Genomic DNA, 24,670 nt, shown 5'->3' on the forward strand with positions numbered 1-24,670 from the left:
GAATACACAGACATAAATGCACATGAACGTGTGCAAACATTCAAACTCTCCCTACACAATGAATCATTCTGTTGTGATTCTGTTAAACCTACAAGGATGTCAATCTGCAAGTCTAAAGGTCCTTGCACACGGAGTCCATATTGTCGTCAGAAATTTTCACGTTAAAAAATAAATACGACCTCACGTTGTGTCAATTACGTTTCCCACTGCCTCTGTAAACTGTAAATCGCTCGGGATAATCCCTCTAGATAAACTCTCCTTCCTCTCTACGTAATCTCAGAATTGGATGGACGCAATATTTCCTCTTTTTGAGAAGAGAGAGGACAACAAAACCTTAAAGGTCCTTGCACACTGAGTAAGACATTTTTGTATTTGTTTTTTCGTATTCATCATCCTAAAAATTTGTCATGCACTGACTTCGATGTGTATTAATTAATCCGTTGCGAAAAAATTCGCGAAACAATGCAAAATGGAGTCTTCAAGCAGTGAGGATGATTTTGTTGTCCTCTCTCTTCTTAAAAAGAGAAAAAGAATGAGGAAATATTGGGTCCATCTAATCCTGAGATTGCGTAGAGAGGAAGGAGAGTTACACCTCCTTATCAAAGAGCTTCGGGAATATCCCGAGCGATTCAAAGTTTACTTAAGGATGTCAGTGGCTCAGCTTGATGCTTTGCCTAGTAACACTGGAGCCACATATTAAAATGAAAACCTAGCCTAGAAATCTAGTGGCAGCAAAAATAATTTTGCAGCAAAGTGTGGTCTAGCAACTCTCCATAGACTTTTGAGCTGGAAAAACCAAAAACTGGTCCGGCCAATCAGATCGTGTAGAGTCGGCGGGCAGGCTTAACATAATAACGGCAGAGTTATGACGGTTCCGGGTGATTTCCATAGGTGATTTCCCTCTGCTTGAAAACAAAGAAGATGCTGCTGGCGAACAGCGGTCTTTCGAATCGGCTTTGCCCGCGACTCTGGATGACTTGGAGTTAAGAGAACGTCACTTAAGTCATTCCTAAAAAAGGAAGATGTGTTCAGAGTTTTGACGACCGGATACGGCAAAAGTTTAACATACCAACTAGCTGGTTCACTGGTGGAAAAACGCATGGGACTCACTCAGCCACAGCCGCTCGTTGCTCTGGTTGGTTGTTGCGCTATCCTATTACGTGCCGAGGGATATTGAAAGACAACCGTTTATCCCGCCCCTCGGATTGAGGTATGCCAATTGTGAGTTCCCAGACCTAACATCTTGATGTAGGTCTGGCTTGCCAGGCTAATGAAAACCACAAATTTCCGTGAACCAATTGACCCTGAACAGTTCTGGATTTTGGCGTTTGCTTGATGCTCTGAATTGTCAAAGCACCTCTCAAAATGCTTGCTACGGATGTGAAAAAACGCAGAAAATTGAACCTGATCAGATTTTTTTTTCAGAGGCAGTGTGTAAACGTGATTGACACAACGTGAGGTGGTCGTATTTATTTTTTAACTTGTGGAAATTTCGGCCAGAATATAAACTGCATGCTCAGAGATCCTTTTTTTTTCATTGCTAAAGTGCCTCTATTATTCTATTTTAAAGGATCCTCATTTTGTTTTGGAGTCTCCAACAATAGGTTTACATGCATAAGGTTAAAAAACACTTAATATATATTGCAGCATCAACTCTTTTCTCAGTATCTGCAACGGTTTGATCAGGAATCTCTAATCTGTCTAAGCCCCTCCTTTCCGAGAGCCTACTCTGCTCTGATTGGTCAGATGACCCAGCCTGTTGGAAACCAAATGTCCATTTCCATATCTGAATTTTAGCTCTGGATCTTCCTCAGCACTTAATCAGTCCTATGAACAGTAACGATGGCGTGCGATTTACCGTATCCAGCGCTGAGTGCATCAAAGTTGATTTGCTTTCGCTGTACAGAAAACAGCGTCTTCTCAACATGTCCAAACTCTTTCAGGCCTCAGATAAAACTACAGTGTTTAGGGGCGGGGCAAAGTAAACGTTGTTCGCAGGCAGCCAATGATAGGCTGGCAATATGCAAATTTGTTACAAATCTACGTAGGTTCAGTAGGAAGTAAGACTCGAATCTCTTCTTTCTTTTGGGAGACAATAACTCCATTTATCTGCACTTTGAAATTTGGCAGACCTTTAAATTCACAAACAGCCATATTACACACTACATAAAAGGTAATATACCCGATAATAGGGGCACTTTAAAATACGTTCTTGCATCCCGTTTTAACATGCAACTATAAGTATGACATTCATAGGCTGATTCCCCCCTGAATAGCAAACACTGTGACTCAGTGACGCTATCAAAATCAGCCCGAAACAACAACACTGAGTAAGTTTGGGTCAGACCTGTTTATCTGACCAATGTAAGACCATGAGGATTTGGTTATGTATGGACAAGGGTTCTGTTATGGTTAAGAAAGGGAGACTTAGTCCTGTTTATCTCTTTACTTGCCTTCTCCAGATAATCTCTGAAAACTGTGGATCTTCAGTTTGGCCCGGCTTAGCTGTTCCTCAAGAGAGCGGAGTCTTCCTGACGATATTGGCCCATCCGACTGTCCTTCCGGCATCCTGCAAAACACACACGGTTTGTTAGCGAACCGCTTCCGCAGCTTAGAGTTTGCAAACAGCGGATCAGTCTGCTCTTCTCACGCCGTCTATGAAGAAAGCAATCAGGCCGTAAACAAACGGAGAGCGACACGGAAAACGACAGGCTCCAAACGTTGATTCACCGGAGCCTGATTATGAATTGGCCATGAATAAAATAATCATAAATGTCTGCTGTGATGTTCAATAGCGTTCAGTGCACTGCATAAATTTGCTGCCCATACATTCGTCTAAAGCATAATTGCTAATTACAGTTTGGCAGTGTTCGTTTCTATTCAGCTGATTTAGATGAAATCACCTCTTAACTAACGAGCATTTGGGAAACTGCATGACACAAACATCTGCTCGTTTAGATCACATATTATCATATTGAGCTTTTATTTAATAACTGAATGTTTACTGAATATTTCTATTTGTTTTTAGGGGGCGGTAAACGGGTCAATATGCGTCCAAGTGCTAAAACCACTGAGTAGATTGCTTATACTAAGTATTAATATGGTAATCATACATTAATATTAATACTTCTGCTGAATGCATATGCATGAGGGTATATATGCAAGGGAACAAAGATTAGCGTGGAGAAATCAATAGAGCATGTTAGCACAATTTGCAAGAGTGGAGGAGGGAATACTAATTGATTCAAAAGATGCAAAAAGGGCTTTTAATTTGAAAGCAAATGACAAAAACAACCACAAGTGCTGAGGACACCAGCCTGCTTCCATATGCAAAAAGACATTAGAAAGACGACACCGCTCAATTGTTTGGGGTCAGCAAGGATTTTTTTAAAAGAAAGAAATTAATTCTTTATGAATCACATTTATTCTTAAAGGGTTAGTTCACCCCAAAATTAAAATGATGTCATTAATGACTCTCCCTCATGTCGTCCCAAGCCCGTAAGACCTCCGTTCATCTTCGGGACACAGTTTAAGATATTTTAGATTTAGTCCGAGAGCTTTCTGACCCTCCATTGAAAATGTATGTACGGTATACTGTCCTTGTCCAGAAAGGAAATAAAGACATCATCAAAGTAGTCCATGTGACATCAGTGGGTTAGTTACAATGTTTTGAAGCATCGAAAATACATTTTGGTCCAAAAATAACAAAAACTAGGACTTTATTCAGCATTGTATTGTCTTCCGGGTTCTGTTGTGGATCCGCGTTCAGTGACGCTGCTGACGTGTGTCTGGTGCGTCCGTGTATTCGGGTTCAAATAAATATGGCTGGGCAAAAAAATGCAAGTCTTCCTCTGTGTGGAAATCCTTAGACATGTTTGTGAAGATTGTTTTGTTTCCAGCGTGCGTCTCCCTCAGACTGTAAACGAAGCTCATTAAGAAAGAAATTAATTCTTTATGAATCACATTTATTCTTAAAGGGTTAGTTCACCTAAAAATGAAAATTTTGTCTTTAATGACTCACCCTCATGTCGTCTATAAGACTACTTATAAGTCTATAAGACTACAATTACGCAAATCTTAGAATTTTGACACACTTAAGACTAGAGTTTTAATTTGAGCAGATTTATGTAACATGCATGTTCTGTTGTGGTTAAGGGTACGTTTACACGGTACGTTTGATCATTGTCAAAACGATCCCCATTCACACGGATCCGCGAAAACGACTAAAAACCCTGTATTCTGCTGCTTTTCGAAACCGTTTTCAAAAACTTGCACTTTGAAACCCGTTTTCAAAAGTTCGCATTTTCAGGCACCCAAAATGCCGTTGTCGTGTAAACGAACGGCCAAAACGCATAAAATGTATTACGTTTTTAGTTGAAAACGGTGTTGTGTAAACATCCCTTTAGTCATGTATAGGTATGAAACAGCTTCATAAACAGTCTTTTCAGCCACACAGTATCATTATTTCTGTTTTATAAATATATTATCACAGAAGTACTGGAATTAAAGATTATAGTTAATATATAAACACTAATGTAATAGAGTAAATCACCATTTGAAAAGTATGTGGCGACAAGTGACTGTAAATTTTTTTTTTTCATTGAATCATTCATTAAAGAGATTCGTTCAAAAACGCTGATTCATCCAGTAATGAAACAAATGACGTATTTATGAGTGAGTCATTGAATCATTCATTCAAACTGATTAAAAAAAAAATATATTAATTAAATTAGAAGCAATTCATCTTAAAGAGGCTATATGTGTTTTTCTGAAATTTAAACTCGCGACTGACACCTGTGGCCAAAAAACAGAACTGCTCTTCCTTTCTGCTCACTCTCGCAGCGCGCGCTCGTATGTGCACACTTCACTAACAGCATTTACAAGTGAACTGAAAACAACACAGTGCTATTTCAATGAACAGTTTTATCACGTATTACCTTTTCAGAAAAAAAAGCCATTTCTGGGTCACTTCGTATTCCCAACACAGATCTGAGCTCCCTCCAAGGCTCAAATGCGAAGCCGATGTTCACTCTAGTCCTTGCTCCGCGCCGGTCGCTCTCAATCTTCGATCTTTTTCGGCCACTTGTCAGGGGTTTAACTTTTTTAGTCTTCTGTGGAGTTACTGTTGGTGTCCGAGTTGTCCTAGGTCTCTTCTGTGTATTCGCAAAATCCATTGCACTGCTTGCGAGTGTAGGCTACTTGCTGACTAGCTGTGGTGGCAGAGTGATCTGAAACGTTTAACATGAACGCGCTTGACATCACATCCGCAGACAGCGCGGGAAAAATCCGACCCGACAGAAAATAGGAAAAATAGGATACAGGCTTACAGGTGCACCCAATGTGAGCGGACAAGGTGTCAGTATGCTCATCAGGAGATGTTTAAGTCATAAATGGTAAAATAAAAAGGCTATTGTTACATTTATTTTGGGGAAAAAGTTCCATATAGCCCCTTTAACATGAGAACCTCTAGTAAACTACATGTTATTTCAACGCATTCTCATCCTTTGGCGTCATATAGGTGACGCCATATGACATTTCGTCGAAATCTTACGCACATGGCATCCTTTAGCATCAATATAACACGCACTGTTATGGGTAGGTTTAGGTCTGGGGTAGGGTACGGTTATGACGCCTTGGGTTCTGCGTCTCATATTGACGCTAAACGATGCCATGTGCATAAGATTTAGACGAGCGTCACCTGTATGATGCCTTGGGATCTGCGTCTCATATTGACGCTAAAGGATGCCATGTGCGTCGGATTTAGACGAGCGTCACCTGTATGACGCCTTGGGATCTGCGTCTCATATTGATGGTAAACGATGCCATGTGCGTCGGATTTAGACGAGCGTCACCTGTATGATGCCTTGGGATCTGCGTCTCATATTGATGCTAAAGGATGCCATGTGCGTCGGATTTAGACGAGCGTCACCTGTATGACGCCTTGGGATCTGCGTCTCATATTGATGCTAAACGATGCCATGTGCGTCGGATTTAGACGAGCGTCACCTGTATGACGCCTTGGGATCTGCGTCTCATATTGACGCTAAAGGATGCCATGTGCGTCGGATTTAGACGAGCGTCACCTGTATGACGCCTTGGGATCTGCGTCTCATATTGATGGTAAAAGATGCCATGTGCGTCGGATTTAGACGAGCGTCACCTGTATGACGCCTTGGGTTCTGCGTCTCATATTGATGCTAAACGATGCCATGTGCGTTGGATTTAGACGAGCGTCACCTGTATGACGCCTTGGGATCTGCGTCTCATATTGATGGTAAACGATGCCATGTGCGTTGGATTTAGACGAGCGTCACCTGTTTGACGCCTTGGGATCTGTGTCTCATATTGATGCTAAACGATGCCATGTGCGTTGGATTTAGACGAGCGTCACCTGTATGACGCCTTGGGATCTGCGTCTCATATTGATGGTAAACGATGCCATGTGCGTCGGATTTAGACGAGCGTCACCTGTATGACGCCTTGGGTTCTGCCTCTCATATTGACGCTAAAGGATGCCATGTGCGTCGGATTTAGACGAGCGTCACCTGTATGACGCCTTGGGATCTGCGTCTCATATTGATGGTAAACGATGCCATGTGCGTCGGATTTAGACGAGCGTCACCTGTATGATGCCTTGGGATCTGCGTCTCATATTGATGCTAAAGGATGCCATGTGCGTCGGATTTAGACGAGCGTCACCTGTATGACGCCTTGGGATCTGCGTCTCATATTGATGCTAAACGATGCCATGTGCGTCGGATTTAGACGAGCGTCACCTGTATGACGCCTTGGGATCTGCGTCTCATATTGACGCTAAAGGATGCCATGTGCGTCGGATTTAGACGAGCGTCACCTGTATGACGCCTTGGGATCTGCGTCTCATATTGATGGTAAAAGATGCCATGTGCGTCGGATTTAGACGAGCGTCACCTGTATGACGCCTTGGGTTCTGCGTCTCATATTGATGCTAAACGATGCCATGTGCGTTGGATTTAGACGAGCGTCACCTGTATGACGCCTTGGGATCTGCGTCTCATATTGATGGTAAACGATGCCATGTGCGTTGGATTTAGACGAGCGTCACCTGTTTGACGCCTTGGGATCTGTGTCTCATATTGATGCTAAACGATGCCATGTGCGTTGGATTTAGACGAGCGTCACCTGTATGACGCCTTGGGATCTGCGTCTCATATTGATGGTAAACGATGCCATGTGCGTCGGATTTAGACGAGCGTCACCTGTATGACGCCTTGGGTTCTGCCTCTCATATTGACGCTAAAGGATGCCATGTGCGTCGGATTTAGACGAGCGTCACCTGTATGACGCCTTGGGATCTGCGTCTCATATTGATGGTAAACGATGCCATGTGCGTCGGATTTAGACGAGCGTCACCTGTATGACGCCTTGGGTTCTGCCTCTCATATTGACGCTAAAGGATGCCATGTGCGTCGGATTTAGACGAGCGTCACCTGTATGACGCCTTGGGTTCTGCGTCTCATATTGATGGTAAACGATGCCATGTGCGTCGGATTTAGACGAGCGTCACCTGTATGACGCCTTGGGATCTGCGTCTCATATTGATGCTAAACGATGCCATGTGCGTCGGATTTAGACGAGCGTCACCTGTATGACGCCTTGGGATCTGCGTCTCATATTGATGCTAAACGATGCCATGTGCGTTGGATTTAGACGAGCGTCACCTGTATGACGCCTTGGGATCTGCTTCTCATATTGATGCTAAACGATGCCATGTGCGTTGGATTTAGACGAGCGTCACCTGTATGACGCCTTGGGTTCTGCCTCTCATATTGACGCTAAAGGATGCCATGTGCGTTGGATTTAGACGAGCGTCACCTGTATGACGCCTTGGGTTCTGCGTCTCATATTGACGCTAAAGGATGCCATGTGCGTCGGATTTAGACGAGCGTCACCTGTATGACGCCTTGGGATCTGCGTCTCATATTGACGCTAAAGGATGCCATGTGCGTCGGATTTAGACGAGCGTCACCTGTATGATGCCTTGGGATCTGCGTCTCATATTGATGCTAAACGATGCCATGTGCGTCGGATTTAGACGAGCGTCACCTGTATGACGCCTTGGGATCTGCGTCTCATATTGATGCTAAACGATGCCATGTGCGTTGGATTTAGACGAGCGTCACCTGTATGACGCCTTGGGATCTGCTTCTCATATTGATGCTAAACGATGCCATGTGCGTTGGATTTAGACGAGCGTCACCTGTATGACGCCTTGGGTTCTGCCTCTCATATTGACGCTAAAGGATGCCATGTGCGTTGGATTTAGACGAGCGTCACCTGTATGACGCCTTGGGTTCTGCGTCTCATATTGACGCTAAAGGATGCCATGTGCGTCGGATTTAGACGAGCGTCACCTGTATGACGCCTTGGGATCTGCGTCTCATATTGACGCTAAAGGATGCCATGTGCGTCGGATTTAGACGAGCGTCACCTGTATGACGCCTTGGGATCTGCGTCTCATATTGACGCTAAAGGATGCCATGTGCGTCGGATTTAGACGAGCGTCACCTGTATGACGCCTTGGGATCTGCGTCTCATATTGATGGTAAACGATGCCATGTGCGTCGGATTTAGACGAGCGTCACCTGTATGACGCCTTGGGATCTGCGTCTCATATTGACGCTAAAGGATGCCATGTGCGTCGGATTTAGACGAGCGTCACCTGTATGATGCCTTGGGATCTGCGTCTCATATTGATGGTAAAAGATGCCATGTGCGTCGGATTTAGACGAGCGTCACCTGTATGACGCCTTGGGTTCTGCGTCTCATATTGATGGTAAAAGATGCCATGTGCGTTGGATTTAGACGAGCGTCACCTGTATGACGCCTTGGGTTCTGCGTCTCATATTGATGGTAAAAGATGCCATGTGCGTCGGATTTAGACGAGCGTCACCTGTATGACGCCTTGGGTTCTGCGTCTCATATTGACGCTAAACGATGCCATGTGCGTTGGATTTAGACGAGCGTCACCTGTATGACGCCTTGGGATCTGCGTCTCATATTGATGGTAAACGATGCCATGTGCGTCGGATTTAGACGAGCGTCACCTGTATGACGCCTTGGGATCTGCGTCTCATATTGACGCTAAAGGATGCCATGTGCGTCGGATTTAGACGAGCGTCACCTGTATGACGCCTTGGGATCTGCGTCTCATATTGATGGTAAACGATGCCATGTGCGTCGGATTTAGACGAGCGTCACCTGTATGACGCCTTGGGATCTGCGTCTCATATTGATGTTAAAGGATGCCATGTGCGTCGGATTTAGACGAGCGTCACCTGTATGACGCCTTGGGATCTGCGTCTCATATTGATGGTAAACGATGCCATGTGCGTCGGATTTAGACGAGCGTCACCTGTATGACGCCTTGGGATCTGCGTCTCATATTGACGCTAAAGGATGCCATGTGCGTCGGATTTAGACGAGCGTCACCTGTATGACGCCTTGGGATCTGCGTCTCATATTGACGCTAAACGATGCCATGTGCGTTGGATTTAGAAGAGCGTCACCTGTACGACGCCTTGGGTTCTGCGTCTCATTTTGATGCTAAAGGATGCCATGTGCGTCGGATTTAGACGAGCGTCACCTGTATGACGCCTTGGGATCTGCTTCTCATATTGATGCTAAACGATGCCATGTGCGTTGGATTTAGACGAGCGTCACCTGTATGACGCCTTGGGATCTGCGTCTCATATTGATGGTAAACGATGCCATGTGCGTCGGATTTAGACGAGCGTCACCTGTATGAAGCCTTGGGTTCTGCCTCTCATATTGACGCTAAAGGATGCCATGTGCGTTGGATTTAGACGAGCGTCACCTGTATGACGCCTTGGGTTCTGCGTCTCATATTGACGCTAAAGGATGCCATGTGCGTCGGATTTAGACGAGCGTCACCTGTATGACGCCTTGGGATCTGCGTCTCATATTGATGGTAAACGATGCCATGTGCGTCGGATTTAGACGAGCGTCACCTGTATGACGCCTTGGGATCTGCGTCTCATATTGATGGTAAAAGATGCCATGTGCGTCGGATTTAGACGAGCGTCACCTGTATGACGCCTTGGGTTCTGCGTCTCATATTGATGGTAAAAGATGCCATGTGCGTCGGATTTAGACGAGCGTCACCTGTATGACGCCTTGGGTTCTGCGTCTCATATTGATGGTAAAAGATGCCATGTGCGTCGGATTTAGACGAGCGTCACCTGTATGACGCCTTGGGATCTGCGTCTCATATTGATGGTAAAAGATGCCATGTGCGTTGGATTTAGACGAGCGTCACCTGTATGACGCCTTGGGTTCTGCGTCTCATATTGATGGTAAAAGATGCCATGTGCGTTGGATTTAGACGAGCGTCACCTGTATGACGCCTTGGGTTCTGCGTCTCATATTGACGCTAAACGATGCCATGTGCGTTGGATTTAGACGAGCGTCACCTGTATGACGCCTTGGGATCTGCGTCTCATATTGATGGTAAACGATGCCATGTGCGTCGGATTTAGACGAGCGTCACCTGTATGACGCCTTGGGATCTGCGTCTCATATTGATGCTAAACGATGCCATGTGCGTCGGATTTAGACGAGCGTCACCTGTATGACGCCTTGGGATCTGCGTCTCATATTGATGCTAAACGATGCCATGTGCGTTGGATTTAGACGAGCGTCACCTGTATGACGCCTTGGGATCTGCTTCTCATATTGATGCTAAACGATGCCATGTGCGTTGGATTTAGACGAGCGTCACCTGTATGACGCCTTGGGATCTGCGTCTCATATTGATGGTAAACGATGCCATGTGCGTCGGATTTAGACGAGCGTCACCTGTATGACGCCTTGGGTTCTGCCTCTCATATTGACGCTAAAGGATGCCATGTGCGTTGGATTTAGACGAGCGTCACCTGTATGACGCCTTGGGTTCTGCGTCTCATATTGACGCTAAAGGATGCCATGTGCGTCGGATTTAGACGAGCGTCACCTGTATGACGCCTTGGGATCTGCGTCTCATATTGATGGTAAACGATGCCATGTGCGTCGGATTTAGACGAGCGTCACCTGTATGACGCCTTGGGATCTGCGTCTCATATTGACGCTAAAGGATGCCATGTGCGTCGGATTTAGACGAGCGTCACCTGTATGACGCCTTGGGATCTGCGTCTCATATTGATGGTAAAAGATGCCATGTGCGTCGGATTTAGACGAGCGTCACCTGTATGACGCCTTGGGTTCTGCGTCTCATATTGATGGTAAAAGATGCCATGTGCGTTGGATTTAGACGAGCGTCACCTGTATGACGCCTTGGGTTCTGCGTCTCATATTGATGGTAAAAGATGCCATGTGCGTCGGATTTAGACGAGCGTCACCTGTATGACGCCTTGGGTTCTGCGTCTCATATTGACGCTAAACGATGCCATGTGCGTTGGATTTAGACGAGCGTCACCTGTATGACGCCTTGGGATCTGCGTCTCATATTGATGGTAAACGATGCCATGTGCGTCGGATTTAGACGAGCGTCACCTGTATGACGCCTTGGGATCTGCGTCTCATATTGACGCTAAAGGATGCCATGTGCGTCGGATTTAGACGAGCGTCACCTGTATGACGCCTTGGGATCTGCGTCTCATATTGATGGTAAACGATGCCATGTGCGTCGGATTTAGACGAGCATCACCTGTATGACGCCTTGGGATCTGCGTCTCATATTGATGTTAAAGGATGCCATGTGCGTCGGATTTAGACGAGCGTCACCTGTATGACGCCTTGGGATCTGCGTCTCATATTGATGGTAAACGATGCCATGTGCGTCGGATTTAGACGAGCGTCACCTGTATGACGCCTTGGGATCTGCGTCTCATATTGACGCTAAAGGATGCCATGTGCGTCGGATTTAGACGAGCGTCACCTGTATGACGCCTTGGGATCTGCGTCTCATATTGACGCTAAACGATGCCATGTGCGTTGGATTTAGAAGAGCGTCACCTGTACGACGCCTTGGGTTCTGCGTCTCATATTGATGCTAAAGGATGCCATGTGCGTCGGATTTAGACGAGCGTCACCTGTATGACCCCTTGGGATCTGCTTCTCATATTGATGCTAAACGATGCCATGTGCGTTGGATTTAGACGAGCGTCACCTGTATGACGCCTTGGGATCTGCGTCTCATATTGATGGTAAACGATGCCATGTGCGTCGGATTTAGACGAGCGTCACCTGTATGACGCCTTGGGTTCTGCCTCTCATATTGACGCTAAAGGATGCCATGTGCGTTGGATTTAGACGAGCGTCACCTGTATGACGCCTTGGGTTCTGCGTCTCATATTGACGCTAAAGGATGCCATGTGCGTCGGATTTAGACGAGCGTCACCTGTATGACGCCTTGGGATCTGCGTCTCATATTGATGGTAAACGATGCCATGTGCGTCGGATTTAGACGAGCGTCACCTGTATGACGCCTTGGGATCTGCGTCTCATATTGATGGTAAAAGATGCCATGTGCGTCGGATTTAGACGAGCGTCACCTGTATGACGCCTTGGGTTCTGCGTCTCATATTGATGGTAAAAGATGCCATGTGCGTCGGATTTAGACGAGCGTCACCTGTATGACGCCTTGGGTTCTGCGTCTCATATTGATGGTAAAAGATGCCATGTGCGTCGGATTTAGACGAGCGTCACCTGTATGACGCCTTGGGATCTGCGTCTCATATTGATGGTAAAAGATGCCATGTGCGTTGGATTTAGACGAGCGTCACCTGTATGACGCCTTGGGTTCTGCGTCTCATATTGATGGTAAAAGATGCCATGTGCGTTGGATTTAGACGAGCGTCACCTGTATGACGCCTTGGGTTCTGCGTCTCATATTGACGCTAAACGATGCCATGTGCGTTGGATTTAGACGAGCGTCACCTGTATGACGCCTTGGGATCTGCGTCTCATATTGATGGTAAACGATGCCATGTGCGTCGGATTTAGACGAGCGTCACCTGTATGACGCCTTGGGATCTGCGTCTCATATTGACGCTAAAGGATGCCATGTGCGTCGGATTTAGACGAGCGTCACCTGTATGACGCCTTGGGATCTGCGTCTCATATTGATGGTAAACGACGCCATGTGCGTCGGATTTAGACGAGCGTCACCTGTATGACGCCTTGGGATCTGCGTCTCATATTGATGTTAAAGGATGCCATGTGCGTCGGATTTAGACGAGCGTCACCTGTATGACGCCTTGGGATCTGCGTCTCATATTGATGGTAAACGATGCCATGTGCGTCGGATTTAGACGAGCGTCACCTGTATGACGCCTTGGGATCTGTGTCTCATATTGACGCTAAAGGATGCCATGTGCGTCGGATTTAGACGAGCGTCACCTGTATGACGCCTTGGGATCTGCGTCTCATATTGATGGTAAACGATGCCATGTGCGTCGGATTTAGACGAGCGTCACCTGTATGACGCCTTGGGATCTGCGTCTCATATTGACGCTAAACGATGCCATGTGCGCTGGATTTAGACGAGCGTCACCTGTATGACGCCTTGGGATCTGCGTCTCATATTGACGCTAAACGATGCCATGTGCGTTGGATTTAGAAGAGCGTCACCTGTACGACGCCTTGGGTTCTGCGTCTCATATTGATGCTAAAGGATGCCATGTGCGTCGGATTTAGACGAGCGTCACCTGTATGACGCCTTGGGTTCTGCCTCTCATATTGACGCTAAAGGATGCCATGTGCGTTGGATTTAGACGAGCGTCACCTGTATGACGCCTTGGGTTCTGCGTCTCATACTGATGCTAAAGGATGCCATGTGCGTCGGATTTAGACGAGCGTCACCTGTATGACGCCTTGGGATCTGCGTCTCATATTGACGCTAAACGATGCCATGTGCGTTGGATTTAGACGAGCGTCACCTGTATGACGTCTTGGGTTCTGCCTCTCATATTGACGCTAAAGGATGCCATGTGCGTAAGATTTAGACGAGCGTCACCTGTATGACGCCTTGGGTTCTGCGTCTCATATTGACGCTAAAGGATGCCATGTGCGTTGGATTTAGACGAGCGTCACCTGTACGACGCCTTGGGTTCTGCGTCTCATATTGATGCTAAAGGATGCCATGTGCGTCGGATTTAGACGAGCGTCACCTGTATGACGTCTTGGGATCTGCGTCTCATATTGACGCTAAACGATGCCATGTGCATTGGATTTAGACGAGCGTCACCTGTATGACGCCTTGGGATCTGCTTCTCATATTGACGCTAAACGATGCCATGTGCGTCGGATTTAGACGAGCGTCACCTGTATGACGCCTTGGGTTCTGCCTCTCATATTGATGCTAAAGGATGCCATGTGAGTCGGATTTAGACGACCGTCACCTGTATGACGCCTTGGGATCTGCGTCTCATATTGACGCTAAAGGATGCCATGTGCGTTGGATTTAGAAGAGCGTCACCTGTACGACGCCTTGGGTTCTGCGTCTCATATTGATGCTAAAGGATGCCATGTGCGTTGGATTTAGACGAGCGTCACCTGTACGACGCCTTGGGTTCTGCGTCTCATATTGATGCTAAAGGATGCCATGTCCGTTGGATTTAGACGAGCGTCACCTGTATGACGCCTTGGGATCTGCGTCTCATATTGACGCTAAAGGATGCCATGTGCGTCGGATTTAGACGAGCGTCACCTGTATGACGCCTTGGGATCTGCGTCTCATATTGATGCTAAAGGATGCCATGTGCGTAAGATTTCGACGAAATGTACAAAGCGTCACATGTATGACGCCAAAGGATGAGAACGGGCTGGTTATTTTGTTCAGTGGTCTATTCAGAATTGTGTGAGAATCGGGATTTCAATATTTAAAGCTGCAGTCCGGCGTTTTTCCTCTTTGTCGCCCTCTCTGTTCGAAATCTGCAATTGCAGTCATTCGCGGAATTATCAACTTTATGTGAGTTGTACTTCAACACCCTCGACACGGCACAGCGCGAATGAACACAGTGTTTGAGGAGTGTGTCAGTCACCGCGCCGGTGTGGATACTGGCATTCAGAATCACAGATTATTCTTTTTGGAAGTATGACCAACATAATAATTTTCACCGGAAAATGTCATCTGAACAAGTAAGAGAAACATCCACTTTTGTTCTGGTTCTGTCATTGCAGTAAATCGCGCTGACTAAATCTAACAATCGTTTATCATATCACGCAAAACCATGCAAATTATAGTTTGTTCTCAAATTGTTAATGTTAACAATGTAAGCAAGCATTGCGTGACTACATGTAATGTCCTTCCGATATTAGTCCGAACGAAGTCCTTTGCATTTTACAGCGGGTGAATCTGTTGTCACTGGTGATTGTCGTTTGAACCTTTCTGGATCCGCCATCAAATTAATACGTTTAATTATATCAAGTGCTGTGAGAAAAGGCTATAAATCTCCACCTCCAGCATCCTCACACGCAATATAGCTTATACTAGCCGAGACTTTTCTTTATGTGTACAGATGTGTGTGTGCAGATGTGTGTGTACAGATGTGTGTGTGCAAATGTGTGTGTACAGATGTGTGTGTGTACAGATGTGTGTGTACAGATGTGTGTGTACAGATGTGTGTGTGTACAGATGTGTGTGTGTACAGATGTGTGTGTGTACAGATGTGTGTGTACAGATGTGTGTGTGTACAGATGTGTGTACAGATGTGTGTGTGTACAGATGTGTGTGTACAGATGTTTGTGTACAGATGTGTGTGTACAGATGTGACGTAATGACGCAAAGACATGCTCGAATCTCCTGCGGAAATCCACCAGTACCACTGGAATTAAAAACATTATTACAAGCTTACCGCTTTGAATCGAGCTACGGCAAGCAGAGAGTTTTGAACACAGGCTGGTTATGTATTTTCTCAAATATGTATTTTGGATCATTTTTAACCCCAAAAAAGCTACGGACTGTAGCTTTAAACAAAAACATATATATATATATTTTCAATTAATCCAGAATAATGCAGCTCTAGCTCAACTCCATCTTACGAGTGTGTGACACGAGCATCAGACGGGGCAGAACTTCAGAACTGCTGATGGAGAGCAAAACAGAGTCTGATACAGGAGGAACCGGCGGCCAAATGACATTACAGCGAGTGAATTACTGTCAGTCACCGACTCACTGCGAGAGGAAATTACAAGAGTCGCAAGATTAGTCAGGAGACTGAAGCCTGAAGATCACACAGATTTTGGCAAGGAAGATGTGAATACTGCAAAATGATTAGTGAATTCGAATAGACGTCTATACAGTAAATGCTGTTACTTTTTTCAAGCAATCAGACTGAAGGTTTTCACCTGGTGGATGATGAAATAGGTGGAAAAATCCCACACACTTACATTGAAGAAGGGAGCAGAGCTGTATCTAGAGACTTGAGGAGGGACTCTGTTCAATTGGACCAGGAAGAAACCACTAAGAATAGCAGAGTAACTGCATTGCATCATGTTCAAATCAACCATAACACCCTAGTAACTGCACATGAATGTGTTTAAATCACCCAGATGACTACAGTAACCACTTAGCAATATACGAAAACCACTCAAAAGACCTTAGCAAGAGCATAAGAACATGCTAAAGAACAACTAACTAACCAAGAACACCCTAGTAACTGCATAGCAAAATGCTAATGCCACTTAGCACACTAGCAAACGCATAACAATGTGGCAAAAGCACTGGCAATCATCCTTAAAGCCCCAATGCGTTGACAAATTTCCACATAACATTGAAACAGGAAGCTAAGGCGGGACATATTGAATGGCTCCTCCCCCTTTTCAAATAGCCAATAGCGTTTAGTTTACCTCACAGACCTTAAGTCGTACTTGACAGCAACATGGAAGCGAATGCGCTGAGCGCTGATGATACGTTGGATAAAAAAAAATCAAACGTATTTTTTTGGAAGACGAAATAAAACTCGAGCGTTTGAGCAACTGAACACACATCTCTAACACATATCGCTCCGTGACTGTCAACGCTCACTTTGGCCTGGTGGTAGTTATAGCAGAGGGGGCGGAGCTTAAGATTCTAGAGAGCATTTGATTGGACAGAAGAAACTGAAGTCCGCGGTGATGTCATCAAAATCCGTGATCCATTTTAGCGTAAGTGAGAGACTGAATTTTGAATGCTTGTATCTCCTAAATGCGAATTTTGTCATTGTTTTGGAACACGCCAGCTTATTCTTAACCTTAAGGCTAACATATTCAATCTAAAAGCTAAAAAAAACGTACATTTTGATTTCAGGGGCCCTTTAATATCACGTGAACACAAAACTGTGATTGGTCACTTGTGATGTCAGTCAGATGGACTCCTCCTATCCAGAATAAGCTGAATGTGGACTGACCTTTACGCTTTAAGTCTGGCTACGCATACTAAGAGGAATAGCACAATATTCTTAATCATAAAAGTGTTTTTAGTGCAGGGAAGCTGTTTTCTTTTCTACGTTTATTGTGTGTGTTCTTGGCAAATGCCACTATGAAGAATGTTTGTGGCAGAATATTTTCCAAGGCTCGTGGCAATTTTAATTGCTCATATAATGATATTGACAGAAAGCACACATATCTTCACCCAGCCTGAGGGTGTGGACCGCTGCGTCTCAATGAAACAAATGAACGTTATGATGTGTGGAGAAACCTTCATAATAATGCACGGCAGACGGCAGCACACGCGGGCCATTGTCAGAAACCATTCCATTTCTCTTCAGCGAAGGCTGGAAACGTTTTATTGCTTTGAGCATCAATTCCCCTGTTAATGTATCTATCCAGTAGGTTTTTTTCATCACCACTTTATTATAGTAGTATGTGCATATATAAATTACATAACACATAAAAGTGCCTTCTGGCATTCAAACAGTGCTTTGTTGAAGATATTCATTTAAGAAAAAAAGAGAAATAAAGGTCCTCGATGCTTTTTTCACATCGGTGCAGCAGTTTTTGGACGTAACATTTTTACACCATATTATTGTTGTTGTTATTTAAATATAAATAAAATATATTACATGCATAACATTATACTATAAATATATATTAATATTATATTATATATTGTATAGACAGCTAAATATAATCATATTATAGTTAATTAATATTAAAAATACAATCAAGTAATAATATACAGTAAATATTTTTGTTCTTATAATATTTTATTGTGCTTAAACAATACTAATTACAAATACTTAGTAAGTGTTATTTAAGTATAAATTATTATTTATTAAGTATTATTATTATTATTATCTAAGTATATTGTTATTATTACTGTTACTATTATTATTTAAAATAAATATACAAGAAAAATATATAAACACACAGCAAAATATAAATTATAATCATATTATAAAAAATATAAGTGAATGTACATATACTGGATGTTCTTACACTCTCTCTCTCTCTCTCTCTCACACACACACACGCTCGCTCGGTCACTCACTCACTCACAAAATATAAATTATAATCATATTATAATGAATTATTATAAAAAATATTATCGAATGTACATATATGTTCTTACACTCGCTCACACACACACTCGCTCTCACACACACACTCACTGTCTCATTCACTGTCTCTCACTCACTCACTGTCTCACTCACTGTCTCTCACTCACTCACCGTCTCACTCACTCACTGTCTCACTCACTGTCTCACTCACTCACTGTCTCACTCACTGTCTCACTCACTCACTCACTGTCTCACTCACTGTCTCACTCACTCACTGTCTCACTCACTGTCTCACTCACTCACTGTCTCACTCACTCACTCACTGTCTCACTTACTGTCTCACTCACTCACTGTCTCACTCACTCACTCACTGTCTCACTCACTGTCTCACTCACTCACTGACTCACTCACTGTCTCACTCACTCACTCACTCACTCACTCACTCACTCACTGTCTCACTCACTCACTCACTCACTCACTCACTCACTCACTCACTCACTCACTGTCTCACTCACTCACTGTCTCACTCACTCACTCACTCACTCACTCACTGTCTCACTGTCTCACTCACTCACTCACTCACTCCATCACTCACTCACTCACTCCATCACTCACTCACTCACTCCATCACTCACTCACTCCCTCACTCCCTCACTCACTCACTCACTCACTCACTCACTCACTCACTGTCTCACTCACTCACTGTCTCACTGACTGACTCACTCACTCACTCACTCACTGTCTCACTCACTCACTCACTCACTCACTGACTGACTGACTCACTCACTCACTCACTCACTCACTCACTCACTCACTCACTCACTCACTCACTCACTCACTCACTCACTCACTGTCTCACTCACTCACTCACTGACTCACTGTCTCACTCACTCACTCACTCACTCACTCACTCACTCACTCACTCAAGTTCTAATGAATCTGGCCTGATAAAACCAGTAAATGCAGCTGTTTTATAATTAATACTCGTCCAGCTCCACAGTCCAAGGACACAGTCTGGATCTATCAGAGATCCCGGGATTGATATTGTGGACCTCCAGGTTTAGAGCCGATCAATGTGAGACTGGGACCCTGAATGAGGCCGAAAGACACATAAGAGCCACATTGGACGATCTGTTTGGAATTAAAGCACAGAATACATTGATCAGATCAAGATTTATATCTGAAACAGATGCTTCTCCTTCAGCCTGACAAAGACAAATGACCAAAGCAGCTTTATTCACTGCTTATGGACAATAGCTCGACTCCAAGGATCCATAAAGAGCTGTTTTTGAGGAACTATTTGCTTGTGTGTTACAGACAATCAAACACAGGTTCAGTTTCAAGCACACTCCCCTTACAAAACAGCACTATGGTGGGAGTCGTGGGACTACCACTTTAATGCTGTAACCAACACTTTTCACAATTAACTACTTGTGGCAGCTTTAATCTGTAATTATTTTTCGAATTAATTTGTGCAGCCCTACTTCACTGATGATCTTTTTAAAGAGGCTGTATTATGCACTTTTACAAAGTCTTGATTTTATTTTTGGGGTCTAATAGAATCTACTTTTCATGCTTGAATGTTCCAAAAACACATAATTTTTTCCATATTCTCCATTGTTGCGGCTCCTCTCTTCCCAGTCTGCCAGTAACGCTCTGTTTAGTTCCTGTGTCTATGTAACTCCTCCTTCTGAAAAGCACACTGTGCTCTGATTGGTCGGCTGGATCAGCGTGTTGTGATTGGTCAAGCACTTTGAGTGTGTTTGGGAAATGTGCACTCTTCCCATAACCGCCAGTTTCAACACACTACTAACTAACTCAACCAGGCCCCGCCCCTTTATTCTGCGTATTAATTATTTAAATGAGGAATATTGTGACGTGTTTGTTCCCGGAAGAAACTCAAGACTACAATGGAGGCGTTTCAGGAGTTCAGAAACACTGACACTGATATAGAGAAGAACTCCCGCTGGAGGGACTTTGAGCTGCAACATTACACACTAAAGAAAGATGAACATGGGGAAAAGCATAATGGGACACCCCTTTTATCCAGGGCAACCAGGTCCTCAGCATATCCCGCTTTCTCTAACATCATCTGAGAGGGCCACATTTGTCTTCACTCCTCTAAGCTCTTTATAAATCTTGACTTTCTCCATCAGAACTTCAGAACACATCTCTCCTGAATATCCTGCAAAACTCCTCATGTTCTGAGTCACGTGTCATAAATCTGTTCCCTGTCTGACTCTGTACAGCGAGAACTGCATGTGCTTGAAGAGAAACATTAGTTATTGAGGGAAAATAAATACGATTTAAGTATACATCTTGCTTTTTAACATTTTAACTAAGTTAGGTAATTCAAATTAATAATAAATATTAATTACAAAAATGTTTTTTTGTAATTAAAATGTAACCCCCCCCCCCCCCCCTTACAAAATACAACCTTACAAAATAATAGTATTTAAAGTGTAAATTGCAGGTTAACCACCACAACCAATTAATGTGTAAATTAAAGTGCTCAATGTGTATATATGTAAAAATTTCTGTCTTAAAATGCGTTAAAATAACATTTATTGAGGTTTCTTCAAAGATAGCATGTTTTTTACTGTAACTGGGTGATGACGTCATAAAAGGGAGCGCGGGCGGTAATGCACTCACTCTGTGTGTGCCGGTTGAGGGAGAATAAAACGATTCGCGGGACTCCCGCAAACTAGAAATATCTATGAATAAAACATAAAAACGAATACATTTTTATTCATCTGTTGCAGAAAAGCAATAAGAACAACTAAAACAAAATAGAAACGGTTTACAGGCAGAGTTTCTATTTCTAACATGTCTGCAGTGTTGAGCGATGTAGCCAATCACAGACATATGTGTTGATTTCTTGAACGCAATAATGGCCAATCAGAAGCATTTACGATAGACTCCCCTCACCGCTCAAAACTGACTCTTTGTTCAGTGTTGAATTACGTATGCTGGCAAATCCTCTAATTATAACAAACAGTGTATATATTATGAAAGATTCATTGATAATAACAGAGATGTGTGAGATCGCGATGAACTGATGTCAGCTTTTTAGGAATTATTATGGGAGCGCACTTTGCGCGCAGTCATGCCAAACCATGCACGCAGTAGCCCGCTTGCTTTTATGTTATAACAGTGATCAGGAGCATTTATGCTGATGTGTATGGTGGCGACACGTAGGCTAACTTGAAAGTATTTGGAGGTACAGAAAAAAAGTCTTTTTGCGGGTGGGAGCGGGACAAAACATAAATGTTGCGGGCGGGAGAAAGTAATATAGAAAGTAGTTGAGAACGTCAGTTATAACGACCGACGTTACGTATTAAAAAATAGTCGGGTTTAAACCGGGCTCATAATTACAGTTAATGTGTCAGGCAGGGCCGGACCGGGCTCGGACACAGCGGGCTCGGGTAGGGTCTTGCTTGATTTTTTTGGGCCCGATCTAAGCTCTACCTCGGGAAAGTTATGCTAACACTTACAGGCACGAATCAGCCGTTTGTCCTTGGGGAACTTGTGGAGCCTCTGATGTATTCGTACATCCCGCACAAACACAATAGTTAACAACCATTTTTGCTAGCTAGGTCTCCAATATAACGTAACTCCAGGCCTGGAGCATAGACAGTAAAAGCTTGGAGTACCTTTTATGACGTCACGCCCAGCCTAGTGGAAGGGAGGGGGCGTGCTTAAAACCACTGTAAAACGCACCAACTTTTCATATTATATTCAGCATTTTGGTATAAAAAACATAAAAAAACAATGGTGGGCGGTTCTTATCTTTATATTTAGTAAGCACATTGCATTATCTTCGTGAAAAATTTTACCTGCAATTTACACTTTAATATTAAAACATTAAATATATAATATAATTAAATATATTAATATTTGATTGTCCAAATATTAATTATATTATATAAATGACTTTACATATTAAATCATTGTATAAATAATAATACATATAATTTTAACTTGAAGTCATTCTGCAGCCTGCTTGAGAACCACAATCTTCGACTGTTTGGCTCAGCTTTGCTCAGAAGAACATGGGATTGTGTTTCTATAGAAGCTCATACGGTTTCTTTTCTCTTGTTCTGTTAAGAGCAAATGTTGTTCCCAGGGAACTAAACTCACATCAGACAGAATCGGGTCAAATACTGCAAATGTTAGAGAGGGTCTTTAGTGGCAGGGCACACAGCCTTGATATCACAAACCATACACATATCAATCAATTTAAACTATAGAAGCACAATGCATCTTCATGCATAGCGGACTGTAAATCGATTAAAAGTTTGCATACTTGCATAAGTCCATTTTTACTGCGGAAATCCCTGAAATTAAGATAATTTAACTACTTTGAATGGTTGAATAACCTGCACTGAATAACCTGCGATGATGCCAACTTAGGATCAACATACACTGTTAAATGTTATAATAAATATAGTATAAATATAGTACAACAACATGTCAAATATTATCCTTATATTGTAGGGCTGGGCATTGACACAAATTTCACAATTCGATTCGATTTCGATTCACCAGCTTGCAATTCGATTCGATTTCGATTCCGATTCGGTTCGATGCAATATTGATTATTTTGTATATCAGGTACAATAGCTATATGGCAAATTTTCTCAAGGAAAACAAATCTCTTAACTAATGCTGTAAACTATGGGAGTCAGTTGTATATTATTATAATTATATACTGATTTTTATACAAACACTTAAATTACACTTTTATTTATTTTTATAATAATAAAGGTATATGAAATATAAACATTTAAATGGTGGCTGTCATAAAAACTTGTCAGATTTATTCAAACATGCATTAAATATTGAAGAACATTAAAAATTATAATTAATATGTAATATGGTGCATATATTTAGCTAAATGCTCCTCTCTAGAGTTAATTTTTCTAGCTGACTAACGAGTTTATGGTCACACATGGTTTTTCTGAGGTAAATGTGACGTTACATGACGCTGTTTTACTGACGTCTTTCCACGGTTGAAACACTGATTGAGCGATTCCATGTGACATGATACGGATTTCGATAAGTTGTACTCTATCTTTTAACACACTTTCAGGTGCTCATTCATGTCAATTTCGCGCTGTAACTGGTATTATTAAGGCGGAAGAGAAGATCTGCTTCTCTTGAGCTGAGCCCGAGCGATCTCACGCCACAGCGTCAAAATGGTATGTTTTTGAATTTCGTAAGAAAATGGACGTACTTAGAAATCTGAGACTTTGCGATATATTGGATGGGATGAGCGCTACAATGTTCCATTCATTCGTCAACTGAAAACAGGATAACCTAATCGATTCTTGGGATTTAAGAATCGATATCGGTTGGTAAAAATGAGAATCGATTAAAATCGAGAAATCGATATTTTTTTACCCAGCCCTATTATATTGTAATCATATGAGAACATGTTGTAATTGCTGCCCTTGTGTAACATTCATTGTGTCTGCTTAACTGAATACATTACAACTGTATATTACTATTAGTATTATTATTGACACACTCATCTTTAGCTGATAACAGAATACTTCCAAATATTTCCTAATTGTAACCTTGTTCCCAATTCCATATGCTGTTTTTTTTTTTTGGACAAAATTATGAGAAAATAAAGAACCAGTCATTTTTAGCTGAACTATAGTAATCCAGCAGGAGTTTACCGTAGAGACTGGGCCATGCGTCGCAGGTCTTCGTTTTGCTGTTTCAGTCTCTCCAGCTTGGTGAGGATCTTGGCCAGCTCACGACTGGAGCGCGGCGCGTGTTCGTTGTCTTTCACCAGATGACCCCCGATATAAAAGAGCAACGTCCCCCATGCCAGCAGGACCAGCGCTATCCAGCGCCATGAGCCCGTCCATGGACGCATGCTCTCGCCAAACTCCAGTCACAAATCACGGACCGGCATACTGGGTCTGCCGATTAAAGTAGAGGTTAAAAGCAAGGCGTCCAAATGTGGAAGATGAAAGAAACAACTGGTGCGTCTACGTAGGTACGTCAACACACCGTGGATATTCATACATCGTGACTCGTCAAGAAGCCAGATCTTCCATTCTGTTCCTATAGTTGAGGATTGTGGTGTGTTTTGGGCTTTGCAGGTTTCACTGGTGTTTCACTGGCGTCTCACTGGTTTTGTTGGGTTCTCTGAATGCATTATTGTCCTGCAGAGAGAA

General features: G+C 43.4%; 1 protein-coding gene across 1 annotated transcript in view; it reads right to left on the reverse strand.

The window, feature by feature from the left end:
- fut8b (fucosyltransferase 8b (alpha (1,6) fucosyltransferase)) overlaps positions 1-24,452 on the reverse strand; it is an 84,834-nt gene extending 60,382 nt beyond the window's left edge. Inside the window, exons 1-2 of the mRNA XM_056262861.1 lie at positions 24,164-24,452; positions 2,454-2,569 (exon numbers count right to left, since the gene is read on the reverse strand). Coding sequence (XP_056118836.1) covers positions 2,454-2,569; positions 24,164-24,366 — 319 coding nt within the window. The 5' untranslated portion in view covers positions 24,367-24,452. The remainder of the gene's footprint in view (positions 1-2,453; positions 2,570-24,163) is intronic.
- Between the last annotated feature and the right edge of the window lie 218 nt (positions 24,453-24,670).

The sequence above is a fragment of the Rhinichthys klamathensis genome, unplaced genomic scaffold (genome assembly GCF_029890125.1).
Source record: "Rhinichthys klamathensis goyatoka isolate OS25496 unplaced genomic scaffold, OSU_Roscu_1.1 h1tg000196l_1, whole genome shotgun sequence".
In the NCBI taxonomy this organism is placed as follows: domain Eukaryota; kingdom Metazoa; phylum Chordata; class Actinopteri; order Cypriniformes; family Leuciscidae; genus Rhinichthys; species Rhinichthys klamathensis.